Source organism: Fundulus heteroclitus, chromosome 20 (assembly GCF_011125445.2).
Source record: "Fundulus heteroclitus isolate FHET01 chromosome 20, MU-UCD_Fhet_4.1, whole genome shotgun sequence".
NCBI lineage: Eukaryota > Metazoa > Chordata > Actinopteri > Cyprinodontiformes > Fundulidae > Fundulus > Fundulus heteroclitus.
This window is the reverse complement of record NC_046380.1, coordinates 45,772,510-45,794,607: the sequence shown is the minus strand read 5'-3', so window position 1 is coordinate 45,794,607 and position 22,098 is coordinate 45,772,510. Positions and strand designations below refer to the sequence as shown.

At 43.3% G+C, this 22,098-nt stretch overlaps 1 protein-coding gene across 2 annotated transcripts in view; it reads right to left on the bottom strand.

The window, feature by feature from the left end:
- The window catches only part of phf2 (PHD finger protein 2), a 55,204-nt gene extending 33,443 nt beyond the window's left edge, over positions 1 to 21,761 (bottom strand). Inside the window, exons 1-2 of one of the 2 annotated variants that reach the window (XM_036151367.1) lie at positions 21,241 to 21,761; positions 2,235 to 2,320 (exon numbers count right to left, since the gene is read on the bottom strand). In XM_036151367.1, the coding sequence (XP_036007260.1) occupies positions 2,235 to 2,320; positions 21,241 to 21,338 (184 nt within the window). In that variant the 5' untranslated portion in view covers positions 21,339 to 21,761. The remainder of the gene's footprint in view (positions 1 to 2,234; positions 2,321 to 21,240) is intronic. The other variant, XM_036151368.1, reaches the window with a different exon arrangement.
- Positions 21,762 to 22,098: the final 337 nt, after the last annotated feature.

Genomic DNA, 22,098 nt, shown 5'->3' with positions numbered 1-22,098 from the left:
GGATTGTCCATCATGAACACCATGTTCAAGCATAAGGGTGTCCACATGTGCTCTTGGCACCAGGACACCCTAGGCCGTAGTTTAATGATCGACTTTGTTGTCGTTTCATCTGACCTGCGACCGCATGTCTTGGACACTAGGGTGAAGAGAGGGGCGGAGCTCTCCACCGACCACTACCTGGTGGTGAGTTGGCTCCGATGGTGGGGAGAGGAAGCCGGTCAGATCTGGCAGGCCCAAACGTATCAGGAGACGGAGCTTTAACTCCCACCTCCGGGAGAACTTTGAACACGTCCCGAGGGTGGCGGGGGACATTGAGTCTGAATGGACCATGTTCCGCGCCTCTGTTGTTGAGGCAGCTAGTTGGAGCTGTGGCCGCAAGGTTGTTGGTGCATGTCACGGCGGCAACCCTCAAACACGCTGGTGCACACCGGCGGTGAGGGAAGCCGTCAAGCTGAAGAAGAAACTCCGGAAGTAGCTGATGTGTTTCCGGGGAAAAAAGAAAAAAGAAAAAAAAAAGAAAAAAAGAAAAAAGAAGCAGCTGATGTGTACCGGCAGTCGAAGCGGCGGGCGGCTCGGCTGGTCGCCGAGGAAAAAACTCGGGCGTGGGAAGAGTTCGGAGAGGCCATGGAGAAAGACTTCCGTACGGCTACGAAGCGATTCTGGTCCACTATCCGGCGTCTCAGGAGGGGGAAGCAGTGCGGTACCAACACTGTTTACAGTGGGGGTGGTGTGCTGCTGACCTCAACTCGGGACGTCGTGTTTCGGTGGGCGGAATACTTCGAAGACCTCCTTAATCGCACCAACACGTCTTCCATTGCGGAAGCAGAGCCTGAGGACTCTGGGTCGGGTTCTCCCATCTCTAGTGCTGAGGTTGCCAAGGTTATTAAAAAGCTCCTCGGTGGCAAGGCCCCAGGGGTGGATGAGATTCGCCCTGAGTACCTTAAGGCTCTGGATGTTGTGGGGCTGTGTTGGTTAACGCGGCTCTGCAGCATTGCGTGGACATCGGGGGCAGTTCCCCTGGATTGGCAGACTGGGGTGGTGGTCCCCCTATTTAAAAAGGGGGACTGGAGGGTGTGTTCCAACTACAGGGGAATCACACTCTTAAGCCTCCCTGGTAAGGTCTATTCAGGGGTTCTGGAAAGGAGGGTCCGTCGGATAGTCGAATCTTGGATTCAGGAAGAGCAGTGTGGTTTTCGTCCTGGCTGTGGAACACTGGACCAGCTCTATACCCTCAGCAGGATTCTGGAGGGGGCATGGGAGTTTGCCCAACCAGTCTACATGTGCTTTGTGGATCTGGAGAAGGCATTCGACCGTGTCCCCCGAGGGATCCTGTGGAGGGTACTCCGGGAGTATGGAGTACCGGACCCTTTAATAAGGGCTGTCAGGTCTCTGTACGACCGGTGTCAGAGTCTGGTCCGCATTGCCGGCAGTAAGTCGGACTCGTTTCCGGTGAGAGTTGGACTCTGCCAAGGTTGCCCTTTGTCACCGATTCTGTTCATAACTTTTATGGACAGAATTTCTAGGCGCAGCCAAGGTGTTGAGGGGATCCGTTTTGGTGGCCTTAGGATTGCGTCTCTGCTATTCGCGGATGACGTGGTCCTATTGGCTTCATCAGGGCATGATCTACAGCTCTCACTGGAGCGGTTCGCAGCCGAGTGCGAAGCGGCCGGGATGAAAATCAGTGCCTCCAAATCCAAGACCATGGTCTTGAACCGGAAAAGGGTAGAGTGCCTTCTCCGGGTTGGGGAGGATGTGCTGCCCCTAGTGGAGGAGTTCAAGTATCTTGGGGTCTTGTTCACGAATGAGGGGAAGATGGAGCGGGAGATCGACAGGCGGATTGGTGCGGCGTCTCCTATGAAGCGGGCGCTGTACCGATACGTTGTGGTGAAGAGAGAGCTGAGCCAAAAGGCGAAGCTCTCGATTTACCCGGTGAGGTGTTCCGGGCACGTCCCACCGGGAGGAGGCCCAGGGGAAGACCCAGGACACGCTGGAGGGACTATGTCTCTTGGCTGGCCTGGGAACGCCTTGGGATTCCCCCGGAGGAGCTGGCCCAAGTGACGTCTGGGCCTCCCTACTGAAGCTGCTACCCCCGCAACCCGACCCCGGATAAGCGGAAGACAACGGACAGACGGACGGATGCTTTTCCTAGTCTTAAGAGATAGACTCCATCTTTAAATGCTGAGCTCCATCCCGACTGACTGCCAGTGACCAGAGGAATCAGTGCGTTTACTCACGCGTAGATTTGCCGTGGGTCTTCTCACAGTTTGGGCAGTGATAGATGTCGATATCCGGAGCATCGTCTTCATCCACCCCAACACAGCTGAAAGCAGAAGTGCAGCGTGTTAACAAACAGATGACACAAAAGAGCCTCTGTTCTTCCTGATGTTTTCTAGTTTGGAACATGTGTGGAATGAGTCTGCTGAGGTAAAATGCTGCAGCAGCAGCAGCAACAACACCTAGAAAGTAACAGACATCAGATATATCAGAGGCGGACTGGCCATCGGGGGTATCCGGAGTTTTTCCGGTGGCCTGGCCCGCTTTTCCCAGCCCAACCCGCTCAGCGAGTGCAGAGTTTTTAGTTGTTCTTAATTTTTTTTTTTAAATCCATGCCGTTCATGTAGCTCACTCAGGTAGCTACCTGCCTGAAAGGCCCACAGATGGAGAGCCCTTCAGTTACGAGAGGGAAAAGACAGACACGCCCCTCTCATTTTCTGAGGAGGCTAACGCTCTCTGTCATAACAGCACTGTTGCCAGCAACTTTTCAGACCTCTGCTCCACCAATTTATTCATTTTCAAGAAAGCAACTTCTTGTCTTTTTTCTGTGTTATTGCCGATTTCACAGTGAAAGCACGCATGTCGGACCCCTTGTAGACCATGTAAAATGGAGCGAAAAAGTGAAAAAGAGAAAGGGGAGCAGAGAGGGAGAGGCCGAAGAAAAAACAAGGACTGACCACTGATGCAGCAAACTGCACTAAGCTGACGATTTTCATAAAGGAGTGGCAAACTAAAAAGGCCCGCAGCCTATCCTACGCTGTCATGACTTAGGTTTTTTTGTTTATTTTGGACTTTTCCCACCTGCTGCACTAATTAGAGAACTCTGGTCACCTGTCTACATATTCCTGCTAGAACGCCTGGTCTCATCTCAACAAGTGTGATGTGCCCTGCCTCTACCTGTTCCTGTGTGCTCAGCCAGCTTAACTCTTCTGTTACAGTCGCCTGTGTCTGCATGCTGCATCCCTGCCTGCCTGCACCATCAGCCATTATTTCATCTGTCAAGTTTGGTTCTGTTTGCCTGCCTCACCTGCCAAAACTCAATCCCTTTGATAAACGTTTTAAATCGGAACACTGTGTTTGGCTGAATAGCGTCACCCATTACATGTGCAGTAGTTTAATAAGGAGGTTGGTCTCACTGTGAGGAACCAAGGGTTAAAACTGACTCAATTAAACAAAGGTTTTAAGATATTGAACATTTTTAAATATATGTTGAACAAAGAGCCAATGGAAAAGAAATGTACACCAGCAATAAGCGGTATTTATTCAGCAATGTCTGGAGTTTTAATTACTTATAAAGGAGACAGAAGGGGCCAACAGCAAGAGACCCTGCCCTGTTATGAGGGAGCAGAACCAAGGAAATGTTTTCTGTTGTCATAAATCCAACAGCAACTCATTAACAATATGCACAAGACCCAGAAACCGGCTAATCAGATGGATGCTGTAACGAGGTCATCAAAGAACTACAGAACCTGGAAAGCACAGGATCAACCCTGCTTCAATACTGCTGCACCACTGACCAAAAAATCAAAGAGTTTATTTCATCGGAGCGCACCGATGAGTCGCAGCTGATCCCGCAGATTCACACAATCAGCAGGTTCAACCAGAGTCCCCTCACACTGAAACTGGGACAGTGTTGAACTGGGCCAATCAGCACCAAAGGTAGCAAGAGTCTTTGTAAAACCTGCTAACATAGTGCTGTCCCAGTCTGATCTGAGCAGTTTAAACTGCTGAGGTCAGCAGTGTAAATGAGGATTTACTTCATTTCCAACATGCTCACAGTGAGAGGAAATCAATCTACTACAGGTAAGTCAACTCTGATTGACTTCACAGAACCCCAAAATTTTAACTAATCAATTAAAGGCATTAGAGTAAAGGAGGAATGAATGCCTTGCATCTTTTCATACAATCTATGAAAAACTATTGGCAATACTATGGCTACACTATTATGGCTGCACACTGGGTTCGAGTCCACCCTGGGTCTTTCTGCATGGGGTTGCATGTTCTCCCTGTGCATGCATGGGTTCTCTCTGGGTACTCTGGCTTCCTCCCACAGTCCAAAAACATGACTGTTAGGTTAATTGGTCTCTCTAAATTCCCCTTAGGTGTGACTGTGTGTGTGAATAGTTTGTCCTGTCTGTCTCTGTGTTGCCCTGTGATAGACTGGCGACCTGTCCAGGGTGTACCCTGCCTCTCACCCATTGACAGCTGGAGATAGGCACCAGCACCCCTCATGACCCCAGCAGGGATAAGCGTGTCAGAAAATGGATGGATGGCTATATTATACATCAGCTATACTATGCTTTTTGCATAAAACACAACTGGCTCAATGGATTGTTTACATACTAATTAATCATGCTGCGTATGTTAAAATGGCCAAATGAGGATTCAATTCTATTTGCATTCCAATGAAACAAAGGCTGAAGAAATGTTTTTTATACCTTTGTTAGCAATTCAATAATACTGCAAAAAAAAAAGACTCTCAGTGAGTTTATTCTGTTGAGAACCAGTTTGCTCCACGTGGTTATAGCATGTTTAATTCACCTCTATTCACCGCCCATCTGAGGTGAATAGAGCTTTTATGGGGAGTGGTGGTTAAAGAACGGAGTTCTTGCATTGAGGAGAGGCTGCAAGGTTCTGGGTTTAAATCCCACAGACTCTGGATCCCTGAGCAAGACTGTTATCCTCACATGACTCCCTGGTCAATGCGCAGTGGCAGCCCAACCCCTGGGAGGGGTTTGTTGAATGCAGAGGATGAATTTTAATGGAACGTATGTTGCAATGACAAATAAAGATAATAATAATTTGTATTATTCTTATACAGCAACTGGGAGTAAGGATCTGTGATAGCACTCCTTTGTGTACCAAGGATACAGCAGTCTGTCACTGAAGGGCTCTCCAGCTCTGCAACAGTTTCATATCTGGGGGGCAGACAACATCTATGAGCAGAGTTTCCCCCACCGTATTATAGGCCTGATTCGATGTGTTAAGTGTTCAGAGATGCTCTTCTGCATACCTTGGTTGTAACGAGGGGTTATTTGAGTTACTGTTGCCTTTCTATCAGCTAGAACCAGTCTGGCCATTCTCCTCTGACCTCTGGCATCAAAAAGGCATTTGCGCCCAGAACTGCCGCTCACTAGATATTGTCTCTTTTTCAGACCATTCTCTGTAAACCCTAGCGTTGGTTTTGGGTGAAAATCCCAGTAGATCAGCAGTTTCTGAAATACTGAGACCAGCCCGTCTGGCACCAACAACCATGCCACATTCAAAGTCACTTAAATCACATTTCTTCCCCATTCTGATGCTCGGTTTGAACAGCAGCAGATCATCTTCACCATGTCTACATCCTTAAATGCATTGAGTTGCTGCCATGTGATTTGGTAATAAGAAATTTGCATTAACGAGCAGTTGGACAGGTGTGTGTATGTTTAGGAAAATATATTGTTAGAATTGAAAAGAGAAAACATTCTTTTTACCGTAACACAAGACACTTAGATTTATTAATTTACTTTTTTTAAGTTAGTTTGAAGTTACACAAGTGAGTGAAGCCTGTTCTTAGCTCATTGTGTAATACCACTAGCAGCAAACATTTTCATTGTTTACAGTGACAGGGCATACCATCTTGTTTTACAAGCATGTTTCACAGCTTGTAACAACTCCCAGATGAAATGCTTGACATAAAAGCAAGTTTAATTTTTTTTTTTTTTTTTTTTTGTGAAATGAAAACGAGGAATTGAAAATAAATCGATTCATCGGATTTGGTATAATAAAATCTGAGATTTTATTTTAAGCCATATCGCCCAGACTTAAATCCCACCTGATGTTCCTCTAATAGCTTCCTGGTGAGACGGGCTGTATACCTCTACCAGCTGCTACAGAATGATAACCATCCACAGATGGGTGGTTCTGGGGCCATGGCCAGAGGAGCTTGTGTTTAGTTGTTAGTGAGGCCTCTGTCCAGACCCCAGTGGATTTACTCTTTACAAACCATCGCCCCTTAAAGGTAGAGTTGGCGATTTTTCTGGAAGTTTCCCCAAGTACCTTTTTGACCTGCTTGAAGAAAATCTCCTAAATCCACTCTGGTCTTATTTCTTTCTACTGAAGCTTTCCTCTTCTTCACATAAACTTGTAAGACAGTTTGCTTCTTGTGACTCTCAGCCATGTTCAAAGTATACAGTGAGAGAAGCAGAGCTACAATGAACAGCTAACACTAAAGCTAAGCGCTAAGCTAACCGGTGTTGTGCAATTGCCCTGTGGAATAAAACGGACTGAGTTGGAAACTACATGAAAAGTGACACTTTTACAGGCACCCAGGGACTGCCTCTCACAGCAGGGGGGCTCACTGTACAAAGACCAGCTCCCCAGTTTTATCACCCTATTTTGCCCACTGCTTGGGGAGCATTGGGGAGAACACACTCAGCTCTCTTTGCCTATGGACCCTTGAGGAGAGACTTCTACACTGAGGAGACAAGCCACCCATGCCAGCCGTTATTATGACAACCTGTAACTGTACAAACATTCCCAGTCTTCCTCAAAATCATAATGACGAGTAATTTGGTACGAAGTAGCTGCATGAATCGCTTTTTAGCCAGCTAAACAGTGACAGGAAGTGACCGACCGGAAGTCTCACACAAAAAAACGTCAACTCGCTGTCTCCCTGTCACTACCCGATCCATACCGGTAGCTCGATCCGTTCCATCAGCTCATTTACGCGTGCGCGAACAAAAAAATAAACAATGCAGCTGCTATAATGACGAGGTCTTCTCTAGTTTATGTTGTGTACACCAGAGGGCGCTAAAATCTCAATCGATAATTTTAAATTTCTAATAAAACAAATGTTTAGTACAAGATTATATGTATAACAAAATTCACCGTATAATTAAGGATGAAAATATTTTTTCAAGTCCTGTTTGAACAAATAATAAAACTAATAGAGTGCATTCAGACAATACAAATAAACGTTAAACAATGATATCTTCCCGGACTTCTGAGCATATCCGATGGCGACGTCAAGCAATACAATGGAGAGAATGTAAAACGCATCAATTTCTTCCAGAAAAGTCTACAGTATTTTCTATACGATATAGTTTAGCATTCTCTAATTATTTAAGTATAGAAATAAGTATTTTCAGTACTGTAATTACATAACTTTTTTGCCGACCCAGAAGTTATTCTGTTCGCGCTTGCGCAGATGAGCTGATGGAACGGATCGTGCTACCGATACGGATCGGGTAGTGACACTCCCTATTTCCGTTGAAAATAAGGTGGATAGGCTGTGAAAATAGTCCATGCTCCTCCCCGGAGCCATGTACAGCTCGCCCAACCAGGCCTGGCTTCCCAAATGACGGCTGTTTTCCTCTTTCGAGCTAGCCACCTGCTCGCTGCACAGACAGCCAGCCTTCACCCTGGCCCAACTTCATCCAACTGGATGCCCAAAGTCAACCAAACTGACACAGAGGCACAGACATCTTTGGCAGAGTTAGGCAGGGAAAGTAAAGTGGTTTACGTAATGTGTTTCATTGTGTTTTTAAAGCTTGAGCGAGCTAACACCTTCGCTAGCATTGTGTAAACCAAGCATTGTCGATGTGGTTTGAGTGTGTCTTTAAGGTTATAACAAACTTTATTTCCAGAAGGGTTTTATACACCGTTGGGATATTAATGTTTGTGTTGTTCGGTCTGCTCATTATGACCAAATAGAACTGAAAAGTCTTTTTAATTTGCCCCGAATGTCCGCTAGCCTTAGTGCTATTAGCTTCCATTAGCTAACATTAGTGCTACGGCCCAAGTAGATGCAACTACAGTTCGTTTTTGAACATAATGTTTGTACGTTTAGCTCCGCCATCGTTCAATAGTGCTATGAGCACCACAGCATTAATAGGGAACATTAATGTTAATTTTAATGGTGCTTGTGTAATGTTAGAATTAAACTCAAGCTGATATAAACATTGCCCACAGGAAGTGCCCAGACACGTAATTTCTGGTTGATCGTTATTAACTTAATGCTTTAATCCTAAGTTACCAATTCGAGCCTTAATCGTTTAGGAGAAATAATTGCATTAATAAAATCAAGTGTCATAAAGTTATTGATTTTACTGAACAAATTATTCTTCAAAATGTTGTTTTTTTTTCAGATAATGTTTTGTTTAACTCAGATTTGCATTGTGAATGGGTTGAAACCAAATATTTTCTAAATTAATTAATTTAACCTCATTCCACTATCTTTAATATAACTTAAAGATAGTGGAATATATCTTTATAACTAATATAACTTTAGTTCTCTAACTTGGATCTTCAGTGAACCAGGATTCACTAAATCATTCTAATGATGGTTTGCAACTATTTTATTTGTTCTTTTGTTTCTTTTGTGTGTATGTAGTTAGTTCTTTTTATGTTCATTTTGCTTAGTAGTTTATTTGAGTTTCACTAGCCTATTAGAGAGGATTTGTTGATTGAAATATAGTTTTACTTTAGATAGATAGCATTCTACGGTGGTATTCTCTGGATGCTCATTTTATTTCTGTTAATAAATTCTTGAACTTCAAGAGAAGTTGTCACTCATTTATTCTATATGTGTGCAATTTGCTGTTAAAATAATGCCAGTGCTTGAATCACCCTTTCAACTCTTGTCCTGACATCAGCTGTTTGGGCTGATATTCATCGGAAATGATCTAACAGACCGAGAGTTATTTATTAAACATTAAATAACTTAAAACAGTGCATAATGGGCACAACGGCAGATACATAAACACTAGAAGTGCACATGCACAGCCAGCAAGCGGAAACTAACAAGGAACGTACACACCTGTTGGCGTTACGTGAGCACGTTAGAATGATTGGCATGTGAGACAACCAATAGATAACCCCGGAATTTAGGGACAGAGTGGGTGGAGAGCAGGACCAAAACTCTAACCAATCCCTGCCATTCGGATCGAACGGCAAGGATTGGTTAGAGTTTTTACAGGCTTGCAGGTCCTACAGAGATACATTTTCTTAACCTTGTTTTTCTGAATACATAATGTATTGACTACTGCCAGGATGGTAAGACAACAAAATATATATAACAAAAAGTGTTTCTGAACAGGATTACCAACTATAGCTTTACGCAATTTTACTGGCCTGCTGATCATGCCTCCTAATGCAGATAAAACAAGAAACTATTGTAGCTGGTCAGACAGAAATGTAGCTCTTCTGACTCTAACTTTTGAAGTCCCCTAACAATTCCAGGTGACTTGAGTGTACTTTGCTTTCCCCACATCACCCCAGGCTTGGACATTATTCCAAGATTATTTCAATTTGTTGGAAGTCATAATCTCATGTGAGAGTTAAGCTCTCAGATGGAGGGGCAATGTTTCCCTTTGGCAAGCAGAGAGCAGTTAAAAATGAATGAGGAGGGTATACTGGAAGCAGATCACAGGGAGAAGCATCCAAAATCTACACACCGCATCAAGTCAACCGGTGGGTTTAGGACCAGGATGGTTTGATGTGAGGAGAAGATCCTCACCACTGAACTACTACTCACCTAAAAAGAAAAAAAAAAAACTGTCAGCATTGTGAGCAGAACAACAGCCAGACCAGGGGCATGCAGTACACTGCAGGTAAACCTGAGCGGACAGAGAGGACAGCGGAGGGCCTGCACCAGTGCATGGCCTATAAATATCTGCTACTTACTGCACATGCAATCATTTCTGTAGCTCTGTTTAGGTTATTGTTAAGCTGCAGCAAAAGGGAAGCTTTTCCTGAATCTGCAGATTCTAAACTTAGAGAGCTGAATGGATTTGACACCATGTTGAAAAAAAGGGATATTCATGAGCATTTAGTGAAGAACATTCTACATCTCACGTCTTCCATTAATCACTCTTTAACCACACAATACTGCTGTCTGTAAACTGCTGCGTCCTGCACAGACACATTCCTCCCTTTTGGCGCCGCTGCTCTCAAACCCAGAGAACTGGGAGTTTCCCCAAAATGTTTCCCTTTGTGTCCCTCCTGGGGACTCCACATGTTCCACTGCCTGCGCAGCTCATTACATCATTAACTAAGGGACTTAGAGGAAATCCTCTACAAAGAAATTGTTGGGAAACATGACATTTTCTGGAACAATATACGTTTACAGAATACACAAGCACATTTTTGGAGCAAAATCCATTTAGAAATAAAATAAAGATGAAAAGAGTCTGTGGAAGTGGTTCAATTTCACTGTTTCAGAAGCAGGCTTGGGAATGTTAAACTTGAAGAACATGGGTCCAAATGTCTCAATCAAAATTTTAAGTCATTTAAAACCAATACCAGATCTTGAAAGGACGTCTGCATTTTTTAGAAGCAGAAAATGAAATCTTTGTTTGCCACTGAAATTGTACATTCCAATAAAATGTGTCTTCTACATTTAACACATCAGCAGTGGGCATGTTACAGCACCCAGGGAGCAAAACTGGGACTAAGGGTCTTGCTCAGGAACCAATAAGCCCCTTCTCCACTGGCCCTACTCAATTTTGCCGGTCCTACTCCACCCCGACCTGCTCGACTTTAAAGCAGCACTGTTTAACTTTGAGCCACTAAGGGGCATTAGGCCTATAATTTCCAGGTTTGGCACCCCTGAAGCACTTTGAATTGTCTTGTTACTGAAGAGGGCTTTATAAATAAACTTGCCTTGCCTGGCCTTGCCTTGCTTATAGGCCACTGGCAACACTGCACAGTCACAAAACTAAACAGTCTCCCACAGTGTTTTGGATTCTGATAGCAGACTACATTGGACCAGCAGATTGAGAAGTCATGGAGTTAGTTGTAAAGACAAGGCCACACAGGTTCAATCATTTGATTATGAAAGGCTGCAGGAACTTCAACAAAGGAGAATAGCTGACATGCAGGTTTGTGAACCATTGTTGCTGAATTTTGTAATATTAACCATGTCCATGACAAACTTTGACTCGAGGATGAGAAAAGTACTAGCAGGTTAGGTTAGCTGTTGTGTTTAAGGGGAGCTCAGACTGCCGTAAAGTGGCGCTCTAGGTCAAACGACCCATTCAGAGCCGGATCCACACCTCTCATGTTACATAGGTGAGTTTTTGAGAAAGGCAGCCTGCATTGGGCATCCATACGTGCCAAGCTTTGTACATTGACCTAAAAAATCATTAAATATATCTCAAATTAAGCTAATATTTTGGTCAAAACTTACACTGTGCTGCTTTAATTAGAACGGTTGTTTTTCAACTGGCTTAGAAATGCTTGGAAGAGGAAAATACCTCCTAGAGGTGTGACCTTTAACCCCTGTCCCATATGTTGTTTGCAACATTAACACAAAGAAATCAGCGAGAAACGGTAAAGAATAAAAAACTAAATAAATCTTAATAAATAAAAACAAATAAAACTAAGAATACAAATGTTTGTATTACTGTATATGCAAGTTTGTCTTGAATATTTTTAAGGACAAAGTAATCCACCAGGTTAAATAACTGGATCACAGAGCAGCTTAAACTGATTATAAAATAAGGCACATCTTCTCTCCGCCTGCATATATTGTGTGTTGATGATTACTGATTCACATTTTGTGGTTGTTTATCTAATCCAAAGTCAGATCGAAGCGTTCATTCATACATGCTATGTGTCAATCAAACTGGCCCTGGATCTGCGCTTCATAGCAAACATTTCATAGAAAGCTGTATACCCATGAACCTACAGCTCTTTTATCATGTAATTTAATGGTCAGCTTGCAAACATTGTGTTACTTGGACTGCTGGCCAGGCACTAGCTACAAGTGACTGGGAAGAGGGAACAAAATGGGCCGTTTTATTATACTTACCTGCACCACCTTAACCTTGCAATGAGTCAAATGAAAAAGAAGACTAAAAATGGTTATTTGGGCACATGTGACACCGACAGAGTCTCTGCCGATGGGGTGGGGAGGGTGAGTTCGGCTCACCTCTTCTACTACAGCAGCAAGACCAGGTAAATACCTTTTGCTGTGTTAAACAGTTTTACTTCATCATGATAAACTGAATTCAGGATATTTCCAGGGACAGCTTTTGCTGGGAATTGGTCATCCAAAATGGGGACTGTCCCCGCAAATCCCTATTTCACATAGGGGAAATGTAGGCCCAGGTTCATTACGCGAACAGGGCTACTATAGGGGTAACGGCTTATTCCAAAGAACATGAACACAATCGGCCAAGGAGCCGACCAGAGAGGGGAGCCTGGTGTGTGTGGTGCACAGGAACAGGTGGAAGTTGCATAACCCAGGCTGAAATTAGCATTAAAAACCCGAATGTAGACTCAAAATGAGCTGATTGGAAGTTAAAGCTAAACCCTTATTCACCCAGCAAGAAATGAGGTGGAGGCTTACTCTAACAAGCATCACCAGAGTCATCATGTGGAACAGACAGCAGATATACAGGTAGACTTAAAAGCTCTGACTTAACAATAGGAACCATTCCTGGGAACTTCTAGCTGGATTTGCGACATGTTAAAAAAATATCTGGTGCTTGGTTCAATGAAAATCAAAGCATTTATTCTTAAAGTACCTAAACATTTTAAAAGGCCCAAGATCACCACATATTAGCCCCGTTTACACTACCCTTGTTAAACCGAGCCGAGCCGAGACCAGTCTGAGCTTGGATCAGTTAACCAAGCCGAGACGACCGTTTACACACCACACTATCCCGGTTCCTTGGTTGCTCCTCGCCTCCTAGTGACGATCTGCGGTACTGCTACTCTCTGGGATTGAAGGCGGGACCGGGCAAATCAAAATGGCGGCGCCCGTAACATTCAGGATGTTATGGTTGGACAGAGTCGGCTTTTGGGACGTGGATAAGACAAACGAACGTCTAATAAGGATTTACAGACGCAGGAAACAACAACAGACGCTGAGGTTCACCACACTGCTAAGCAGAATCATCTCTGGAAACCGTGTGGCACGGTAAGGAAGCTAGTATTATATGAATGTCTGAAATTTGTCTGAATAGAGTGTGAATCGGGACGTGCAGCCAGACACGCCAGAAAAACCGCAGACAGTCAGCTGGCTGTAAGGGCATGACGCGGTCTGCTCATGCACTCTTTATCAGATAACCGGGATAAAAAAAAAAACAGTCTGAGACCTGCTCAGAAACTGGTCTGCAGTTAGCGCGGTCCGGTTATGTTTGCTGACCATTTACACACGAGAGTTATCTCAGTTACCGAACTGGGACTGGTCTCGGCTCGGTTAAAAAAGTGTAGTGTAAACGGGCCTATTGCCTCTCATCCCTGCAGCAGGTCCAATTCTACATGAAAAAAAGTTTTACTCTACAAACCAGGAAAGTATAACGTATCTAGTGTTGCCAGTAGGACACAGTAGTGAGTGCAAAAAAGTGAGGCTCCCTCTTCTCTTCCATTTTCTCTGTGCTGATTCTTAAGCTCTAAAATGTGTTTAAAGGTGCTGTATTAAAAAGTAATGAACCATAACAATTGATCACAAATGTACCATGAATTAACTCTTGTTTTTCTGAACAATATGTATGTTATGTAATATTATATAAAGTGAACAAATTAAACAAGGATATAGTTTTATTCAAAACAAAGCACAGATTATATTTGCTGTATATAGTATTAATAACTGAAATATTAACACTAATACTAATACTAATATAATGCTCTGTTATATTTTCCTACTCTGGTAAAGAGTTTTGCTGTGTTTTTTATTCAGCTTAGATTTAGCTCCTTGTTTGATATAAGTTGTACCATTATTGGGGAGTGGTGGCCTAGTGGTTAAAGCAATGTGCTTGGGTCATGGAGGTTCTGAGTTCAACTCCCACAGACTGGCTCTCTGGGTCCCTGAGCAAGACCCTTAACCCCATACTGCTCCCCGGGCGGCACACAGTGGCAGCCCACTGCTCACTAAGGGGATGGGTTAAAAGCAGGAGTGAATTTCTCCATTGTGAGATCAATAAAGTTCAATTATTATTATTATTATTATTATTATTATTATTATTATTATTATTATTATTATTATTATTATTATTATTATTATTATTATTAAATGCAGTTAGTTCATGTATTTATTTAGTAACATGTACTTTACAGTTTTTAGCCATTATAGCCATGGATCCCCCCCAACTCATAATTCTGTGGTCTACAACACCTTCAACAGCGTGCCTAGTAAATACAAAGACAATCTCTGGCTTTTCAGTGACACCATGCAAAAACAAAGCCATCGCAAGCCGTTTATTTAGCAACAACCTTGGTCTTCAACACTAAAACTAACTAATAGGTAACAGAGGAGACATTCTTTCACCTCTTTCAATTGGGTTTTAAAATAGACAGTGACCTTAAACTAGATCTCCAGGTTGGAGCAGTGGTCAAGTCCAGTTTTTAATCACCTTAGGCAGCAACCAAAGATAAAGCAGATTCTCTTAAAACAACATTTCAAAGCAGTAATTCATGCTTTTATTACAATTCGACTTGATTACTGTAATGCTCTCTACATTGGACTCAGCCAATCCTTCTTTAAGGGTCTTCAGTAGGTCCAGAACGCTGCTGCTCATCTTTTACGTACAGTTCAGAGGTGGGAGCACATCACCCCTATCCTGGCTTCTTTCCACAGGCTCCCTGTGCATTTTACAGATTATTTTAAGGTTATTTAATTTGTTTTTACACGGTCTTGCCCCAGCTGCGTCACCCATACTCTCCTGCTCGTTGTCTCAGGTCAGCTGACCAGCTTAAACTTAAGCTCAGAGGAGACAGAGCTTTTTGTGTTGCCACTCCTAAGTTATGGAACGCTTTGCCGTTCCATATTAGAAGTGTCCCTTTATTGTCCACTTTTAAAACTCGCCTTAAGGCACATTTTTATTTCTTGGCTTTAAACACATGTTGAGACTTAAGCTCTTATTCCTTATTATGTTTCTATTGTAATCTTTGTTTCTTTCCGTTTTAGATTCTATTGATTATTGCCTGTACAGAACTTTGTCGCAGCTGCTTATGTTTTAAAGTACTTTATAAATAAATTAGTAGTAGTAGTAGTAGTAGTGGTAGTAGTGGTAGTAGTAGTAGTAGTAGTAGTAGTGGTAGTAGTAGTAGTAGTAGTGGTAGTAGTAGTAGTACTAGTAGTAGTAGTAGTAGTGGTGGTAGTAGTAGTAGTAGTAGTGGTAGTAGTAGTAGTAGTAGTGGTAGCAGTAGTGGTAGTAGTAGTAGTAGTAGTGGTGGTAGTAGTAGTAGTTGTAGTGGTAGTAGTAGTAGTGGTAGTGGTGGTAGTAGTAGTAGTGGTAGTGGTGGTAGTAGTAGTAGTAGTAGTGGTAGTAGTAGTAGTAGTAGTAGTAGTGGTAGTAGTAGTAGTAGTAGTAGTGGTATTAGTAGTAGTAGTAGTAGTAGTGGTAGTAGAAACAAAATAAAACATAGGAAAACATGGAAAAGGCAAATATTAATCTAGCATTGGTTGTCCTTGCTAGCTTATTGAATGATTGATGTCTTTTCTATTCAATAAATTAACAGTATGAGTGAGCGTTTATTTGTAATTTTATGTATAAAAATTAAATTACACTTAGCTTATATAAAATGGATTTTCTAGTGCGTTGGTTTATGCAAATGTATCTGTTTAACATTGATCAAAGTCAGGTGGTATGCATCACAAAAAAGAAAAGAAGTGTGTTGCTGCTAATAGGTGTTGGGTTTATGTGCCCCACTTAGCTTATCATGCCAGAAACGCCACTGGAATAGAAGTACATGTTTGTAATGTCACATAAGACATAAGAACTCCTGAGTGTTGCTGGTACATCTGTGCTCTTATTTCCTTTGCAGCATCTGAATAACTAGAGCTCTGCCTCCTTGTTCTCCTCACTGACTACATAGTGACGCAACATAAGCTGTATGTATTGCTTGTCGAACCTTTGCTTAAACAAACATATATAATAGATATTTTTGCAGAATTGGTCAAATATTATAATCCATTTTTTCCTGATTATGTGTAATCCTAATTTTCACTTTTGGAAAGTTTGGGAGCTGTATAAACGTTTCCACTTGTGAATAACCTTTCTAACTGTAGAGTGATAAAAGTTAGATAGTTTGAAAATGGCCTTATAACCTTCCCAAATTGTTAGGACACAACAGCTGTGTCTCTGAGGTCTGATGTCTTTTCTCTTTGGCTTTGAGTTCACACACCTAGACTCTACAGTAATGTACCAAAAGAGATTAGTAATGTCATTGGATAGGAGGGGTACACTAATGACCGGTCACCAGTCCATCAAAGTGGTAGTACTTTGTACCGCAACAAAATATTCTACAAATATAAAAGTATACTCTGTGTAAAAAAACAAAGTACTCACATAAAAAGTACTCAAATGAATCACAAAATATTTTAAAGAGCATCATTTAGAGAATATGAATCATAATACAGAAAAAGATGCATGTAAGGAATAAAAGCTGGGCTGACTTCTTTGTGTTGGGACATCTCACAGTTTTTTAGCCCTGTAGAAAATCTATCCCCCCACTAGGCTAAGCATTGTTTGTTTACTTGAAATTCTTGATGTTCTCAATGGTTGTGAGCAACATAAGACGTTCAGTAAAGTCCCTGTCTTGGAGAAAACCTCCACAAGCTAACATGCTAGTTGTTATTAGCTTGACGAACACTACGGTACCTGGCAGCGCCCCTCCTTTGAGCTGCATCACACAATACTTACGCTAACACTACCACCCACATAGGCTTTGGTTTACCCCGGAAACCAAAGCCTTGTCATCAATCCTGTTTGTGGTGTTCATGGACCAGATGGCAAAGCATTGTCACCAAGAGAAGGTGCCTAGTTTGGGAACTTCAGGATTGCATCTTTACTTTTTGCAGATTGTGTGACCTCCAGCGTACACTGGAGTGGTTCACTGCTGAGTGCAAAGCGGCCGGGTTGAGAGTCAATTCCTCTAAATCTGAGGCCATAATCCTCAAGTGGAAAAGGTGGATTGCTCCCTCTGGGTTGAGGATCAGTCTCTGCCTCAAGCAGAGAAGTTCAAGTATCTTGTTCATAAATTATGGTGGGATGGAACAAGAGAGGGACAGACTGATTGGAGCTGCTTATGCAGTAATGCAAGCGCTGCTGCGGTTATAGGCTTAGGCTGCTGGAGGACATCAAGATCTATTTCTGTCACTGCTGAGTTCTCCTACTGTTCTCCAGTTTTGCATTGTTTGCTGTTATTTCAACGTTTAACGTCATGTTCTCTCTATCTGTTTTCTTTTTATAGTAGGTACATCTGGTCTGGCATTGTGTGAGCTGTGACACCATCCAAGGGGCAAATCATCATTACCCTTTCTAACATAATATTCCTGGATTAATCTATGCTGATGTGCTGTTTTGTGTCTCTGCTCTGTCTTCTCAAACCCCTGGTCGCTCGTAGCTCGTCGTTCACACTGAGACTGGTTCTGCTGGAGGTGTTCTTCCTATTAAAGGGGAGTTTTCCTCTCCACTGTCGCTACATGCATGCTCAGTATGAGGGATTGCTGCAAAGCCATTGACAATACAGACAACTCTCCTCTGTGGCTATATGCTCTTTCAGAGGGAGTGAAAGCTGCTTGTTAAGGCTCAATGCATTTTAGTGAGTTTCCTTAGATAGGAAACTTTTAGACCAATCTGTCTATATGATTTGATTGAAATTGACTTTGTAAAGTGCCTTGAGATGACATGTGTTGAGAATTGTCTCTATATAAATAAAATTGAATTGAATTGTTGTGGTAAAGAAAGAGCATCTACATTTTGACCTTCATCTATGGTCATCAGGTATGGCTCATGACCGAAAGAATGAGATCCTGGATAGAAGCGGCCAAAATGAGCTTCCTCCTGAGAGTAGCCGAGCTAAGCTTTAGAGATGGGATGAGGAGCTCTGTTATCCGGGGGGAGCTCAAAGTAGAGCTGCTGCTCTCTGCATCGTAGAGAGCCTGTTGAGGTGATTTGAAATGGTGTTGCATATCCCCCACCAAACTGCTGAGTTTTTTAGATTACATAAAAACATTTTAAGCTCTAGCTGCACCTAGCTAAAGCAATATGAGTTACCTGAGGCTGTGACTACCTGGATTAATGATTACAGTTCAGGACATCAGAAAACACTGAAAACTAGTCAATTTAAACATAAGCTGGGTAGGTAGTTATTTAACCAGTGAACAACATACTTTTTACACTCAGTTGGGAGATTTTCTGAGTCACTCCACTTGAACACAGCAGCCAGAGGGAGGCCGGGGTGGAGCTTACACTAGTGATGGCACACTGCAACTGGTGCAAACATTCTGTCAGGGTATTCTGCTGCACTCCAGTTACCTCAGGAACCCCAGCCAGACTCACCAAACGGTGGCACACTTTACTAAACCATGTTCCAATGACAAGTCACAAGCTCACTACTATTAGCAAAACAAGCTGACAAGATGTATTATCCAGCATGTTATGGATTCAAACGCTGGTGAAAAGTGTTCACAAGCACAGGTTGCTCACTGCTATGTGCCACATCTGAATAGGATATAAATTGAAATAAACAGATTAATCTTTGAGCTACCTGTAGAGTTTTTACATGTAGAGGCTGTATTTGATTTTAAGGAGGGGTTAATGGGAAGCCTCCAACTTACCTAGCAGGAATTCTGACTTCATTAAATTATAAATGATTCATAGATCCAAAATTCTACATGTGCCATGAAGTTGAAATGTTGCTGAAAATAATTGTGAGTCTAGGAACAATTATTGTATAAACTTAATTTATGAGACAACTTCCTCTTATCATCATTGACATTCAAAATGGCAATAATTATTTCTCAAATGTTAAAAACAACAAAGTTAAGAACTTCTAAAACAAACTAAAAAATGCCTTTAACACTGCAGTGGGTCAGAGCTATTCCAGCTCTTCTGCATTTCCTGCTGGACTGTGTGAAAGCAAACATGCCGTGTCCCAAACTCCTCCATCCTTTCAACTAAATCCATTGACTGATGCAGAGGGTACCTTTGCATCAGTGATACCTCTGCTCCTGTGTGTTATTAAGTGTCAAAGTGTATCATTCATTTATTTTGCTCCATGACTGAGGCCTTGTCCACACATAGCTGGATGTCTTGGAAAACAAATTGTGTGCATTTTGGCCTTTAATCCACACAAAAACTCTGTTTTACATCACTAAAAACAATTCTGAAAACTCCGGCCAACATTGAAGTTTTCTAAAAACATTGTTTTAATAGTTTTTCGGTGCTTGCATGACAAAACAGAGTTTTAGGGTCTGGCGTATCACAGTCTTTGACATAGTCTTGTTATAAACTTGACCATGCATTGGAGGAAAAATGAATGCTATCAGAGAGGTGCTGACTGACAGCATGAGTCTAGTCAACACTAAACCGGACCAATTCAGTGCTAAAAAATCTACTGCATCTCCAATCAAACTTTTCTGAATATGACACCGTGTGTACCATATTTTTAAAAACGATGTGGGGGAGATATTTGTTTTAAGACCCGGCTGTGTGTGAACAAGGCCTGAGTCCTAAACCTCCCCTTATAGGCTCTAATGAAGCAGTATGATCTACATGGTCCAGTATCTGGACCTCATGCTCATCATGACTTTAGTGTTTAGATAGGTGTGGACAGCCAAGGTAGGAGACTTTGGACAGACAAACTTTGGTCAGATTAACATATTGCTTCCTTGCTGAGAACTTTATTTAGACTGCTGGAACTTTGCATCCACTCAGTGGATCATGGTGCTCAGACGAAAGGCACAAATTGTTGTTACTGTTACTGCATCCCACTCTTTAAAAGTATGAATGTCAGAAAAGCATCTTTAGAAATGCTGCCAGTTATCAGAACCATGTAGGACATTTAAATCATGGCTTTACTCCAGTTTCCTGACGGGAGAACGTGAACGTTTAGTTTTTCGTGATCAGCATCTAGCTGGTGTAATTCTGACAGGTCAGTGTTGCTCTGAACAAAGGTAATCTTTTATTTCTGCTGATGCCTGACAGCAGGTCACGGTTCTTTCCCAGCAGCAGCTCCTGACTGTGATAAAGCCCCAGGCAGGCAGGCAGGCAGGCAGGCAGGCCAGGGGAGCACTAAAGGGTTAACATTCAGGCGCGTAAATACTGTCCAAGGCTTGCTGGCTCAAACTAACACTTTAAACAAATGATCTAATGAAGCCAGGAAGCCCAAACTGAAGCCGAACTGTGTGAATCCCACCCGAACCACCGCCAGTGCTCGGCCAGAGCGGCGTGTGGATAAAGGAAAGGGACGGAGGCAGTTAATGCCATGTGGGGACCGGGCTTCTGCTTCACAACTCCGCACAACTCGTGTCCACCGGGAGTGATGAGCGGAGGGTCCGACGGGGCTCCGCTGGGTCGGACAGACAACCCAGCGGCGGCTCGGTCGGCGCTAGCGGCTCGGTCGGCGCTAGCGGCGGCACCGCTCTGCCCGGTGACCGGTCACAACATCCAGCCCGGGCTGCAGTCAGCCATAGCTGGCGCCTGGCAGGAAGGCTCAGAGCCGGGGCTGTGAGCTCCGTTTCGGGTCGTGATTTCCAGCCCCGCTCCGCTAGAACGGCGAGGGGAACCAGAGCCAGAGAGCGCTTCATGAGTGGCAGCATTTAGTCACAATATGGCTGATCAAAAGGCTCTGCTAGCGGCGGGGGAGCGGGGAAATGAGCTCCGAATGAGCGGCCACTCCGCCGAGGCTTCCCCCGCCGCTGACCGCCGCTGACGGGGGGAAGGCAGAGTTTAGTTTGGCCATACTGGGGGACGTTAAGCAGCGAAGCCCCGAGCAAAACACATTTATTTCTTCAAATAGTTTCTCATTCACGGGAATCTGTTTAGTTGTATTTGCGGAAAAAATGTCCCAGCCCCGGTCGGCTCTATTTAACTCCGCCTTCTTCTTCTTCTCCAAGCGGCCTCTCCTCAGATGTAGACGGGCGACGGAGAGCCACAAAGCTGTCAAACGCAGCCGACTCTTCGCCATTTTTGTTTGTCCCCCTCAAACGCCACACACAAAAACACAGCTCGGTGAGCAGTCTGGCCTTACCTGCCGTGGAACCAGTCCTTGCAGGCGTCGCACTCGATCATAAACTGGGTCACGTCGTAAGGTAATCTGCAGATGCAATACACTGGTACAGTCGCCATGTTCAATTCACAACTACGTCGGGATAGACTGGGGGGGGGCTGCAGGAGGAACAACGTCCTGCAAACAATATGATCCAATATGATGTTCCCCAGAAAAAAGCCAGGGGCAGTCCCGCCGGACACATGAAGCACGCTAAGCCCCCTGCTCCATCACGCCGCAGCCGTGCTTGCGTTTCTGCGGAGCGGCTGAAGCGGCGGAGGTTCGTCTCAGCTGCTTTTCCTCAAATGCATTCTTTTTTATTAATATTACAGCCCTGTGCATGCCCCCTGCTGACTGCACGGCACCGAGGCGCTCTCAGCAGCAGCCAGAGGGAAACACAGCCTTAAATAAACGAGATAAGAGAAAGTTACGTCAGGGAGCGGCTGCAAATGTGATGAATGAGAGCAGAAGTGTGCTGCCGTTCTCCTGCAGGAACACAGAACATCAGCGAGCTGCTCGGTTGGTTCTGGACCACAAGCCAACCGTTCAGAGCAGACACAAAGACATGCCACTCAGTTAATGCATTCACAATGTTGCTACACACACTTTATATTTTTTTATAAAGTGTGAATAAATACAAATTATTTATATTTATAATGATCAATAATCATAGACCTGTTTTACAATGAAAATTAAATCTGTAGCTTTATTACAATAGTAGTAGACGTAAGAAACTGACCACGGTTAAACATGTTTTTAGCTTTTAGTTCATCTCACCTGTTCATTACATTTTTATGACAGAGGAAAGTACAAATACCAGAGTTGTACTGTCTGCATAAA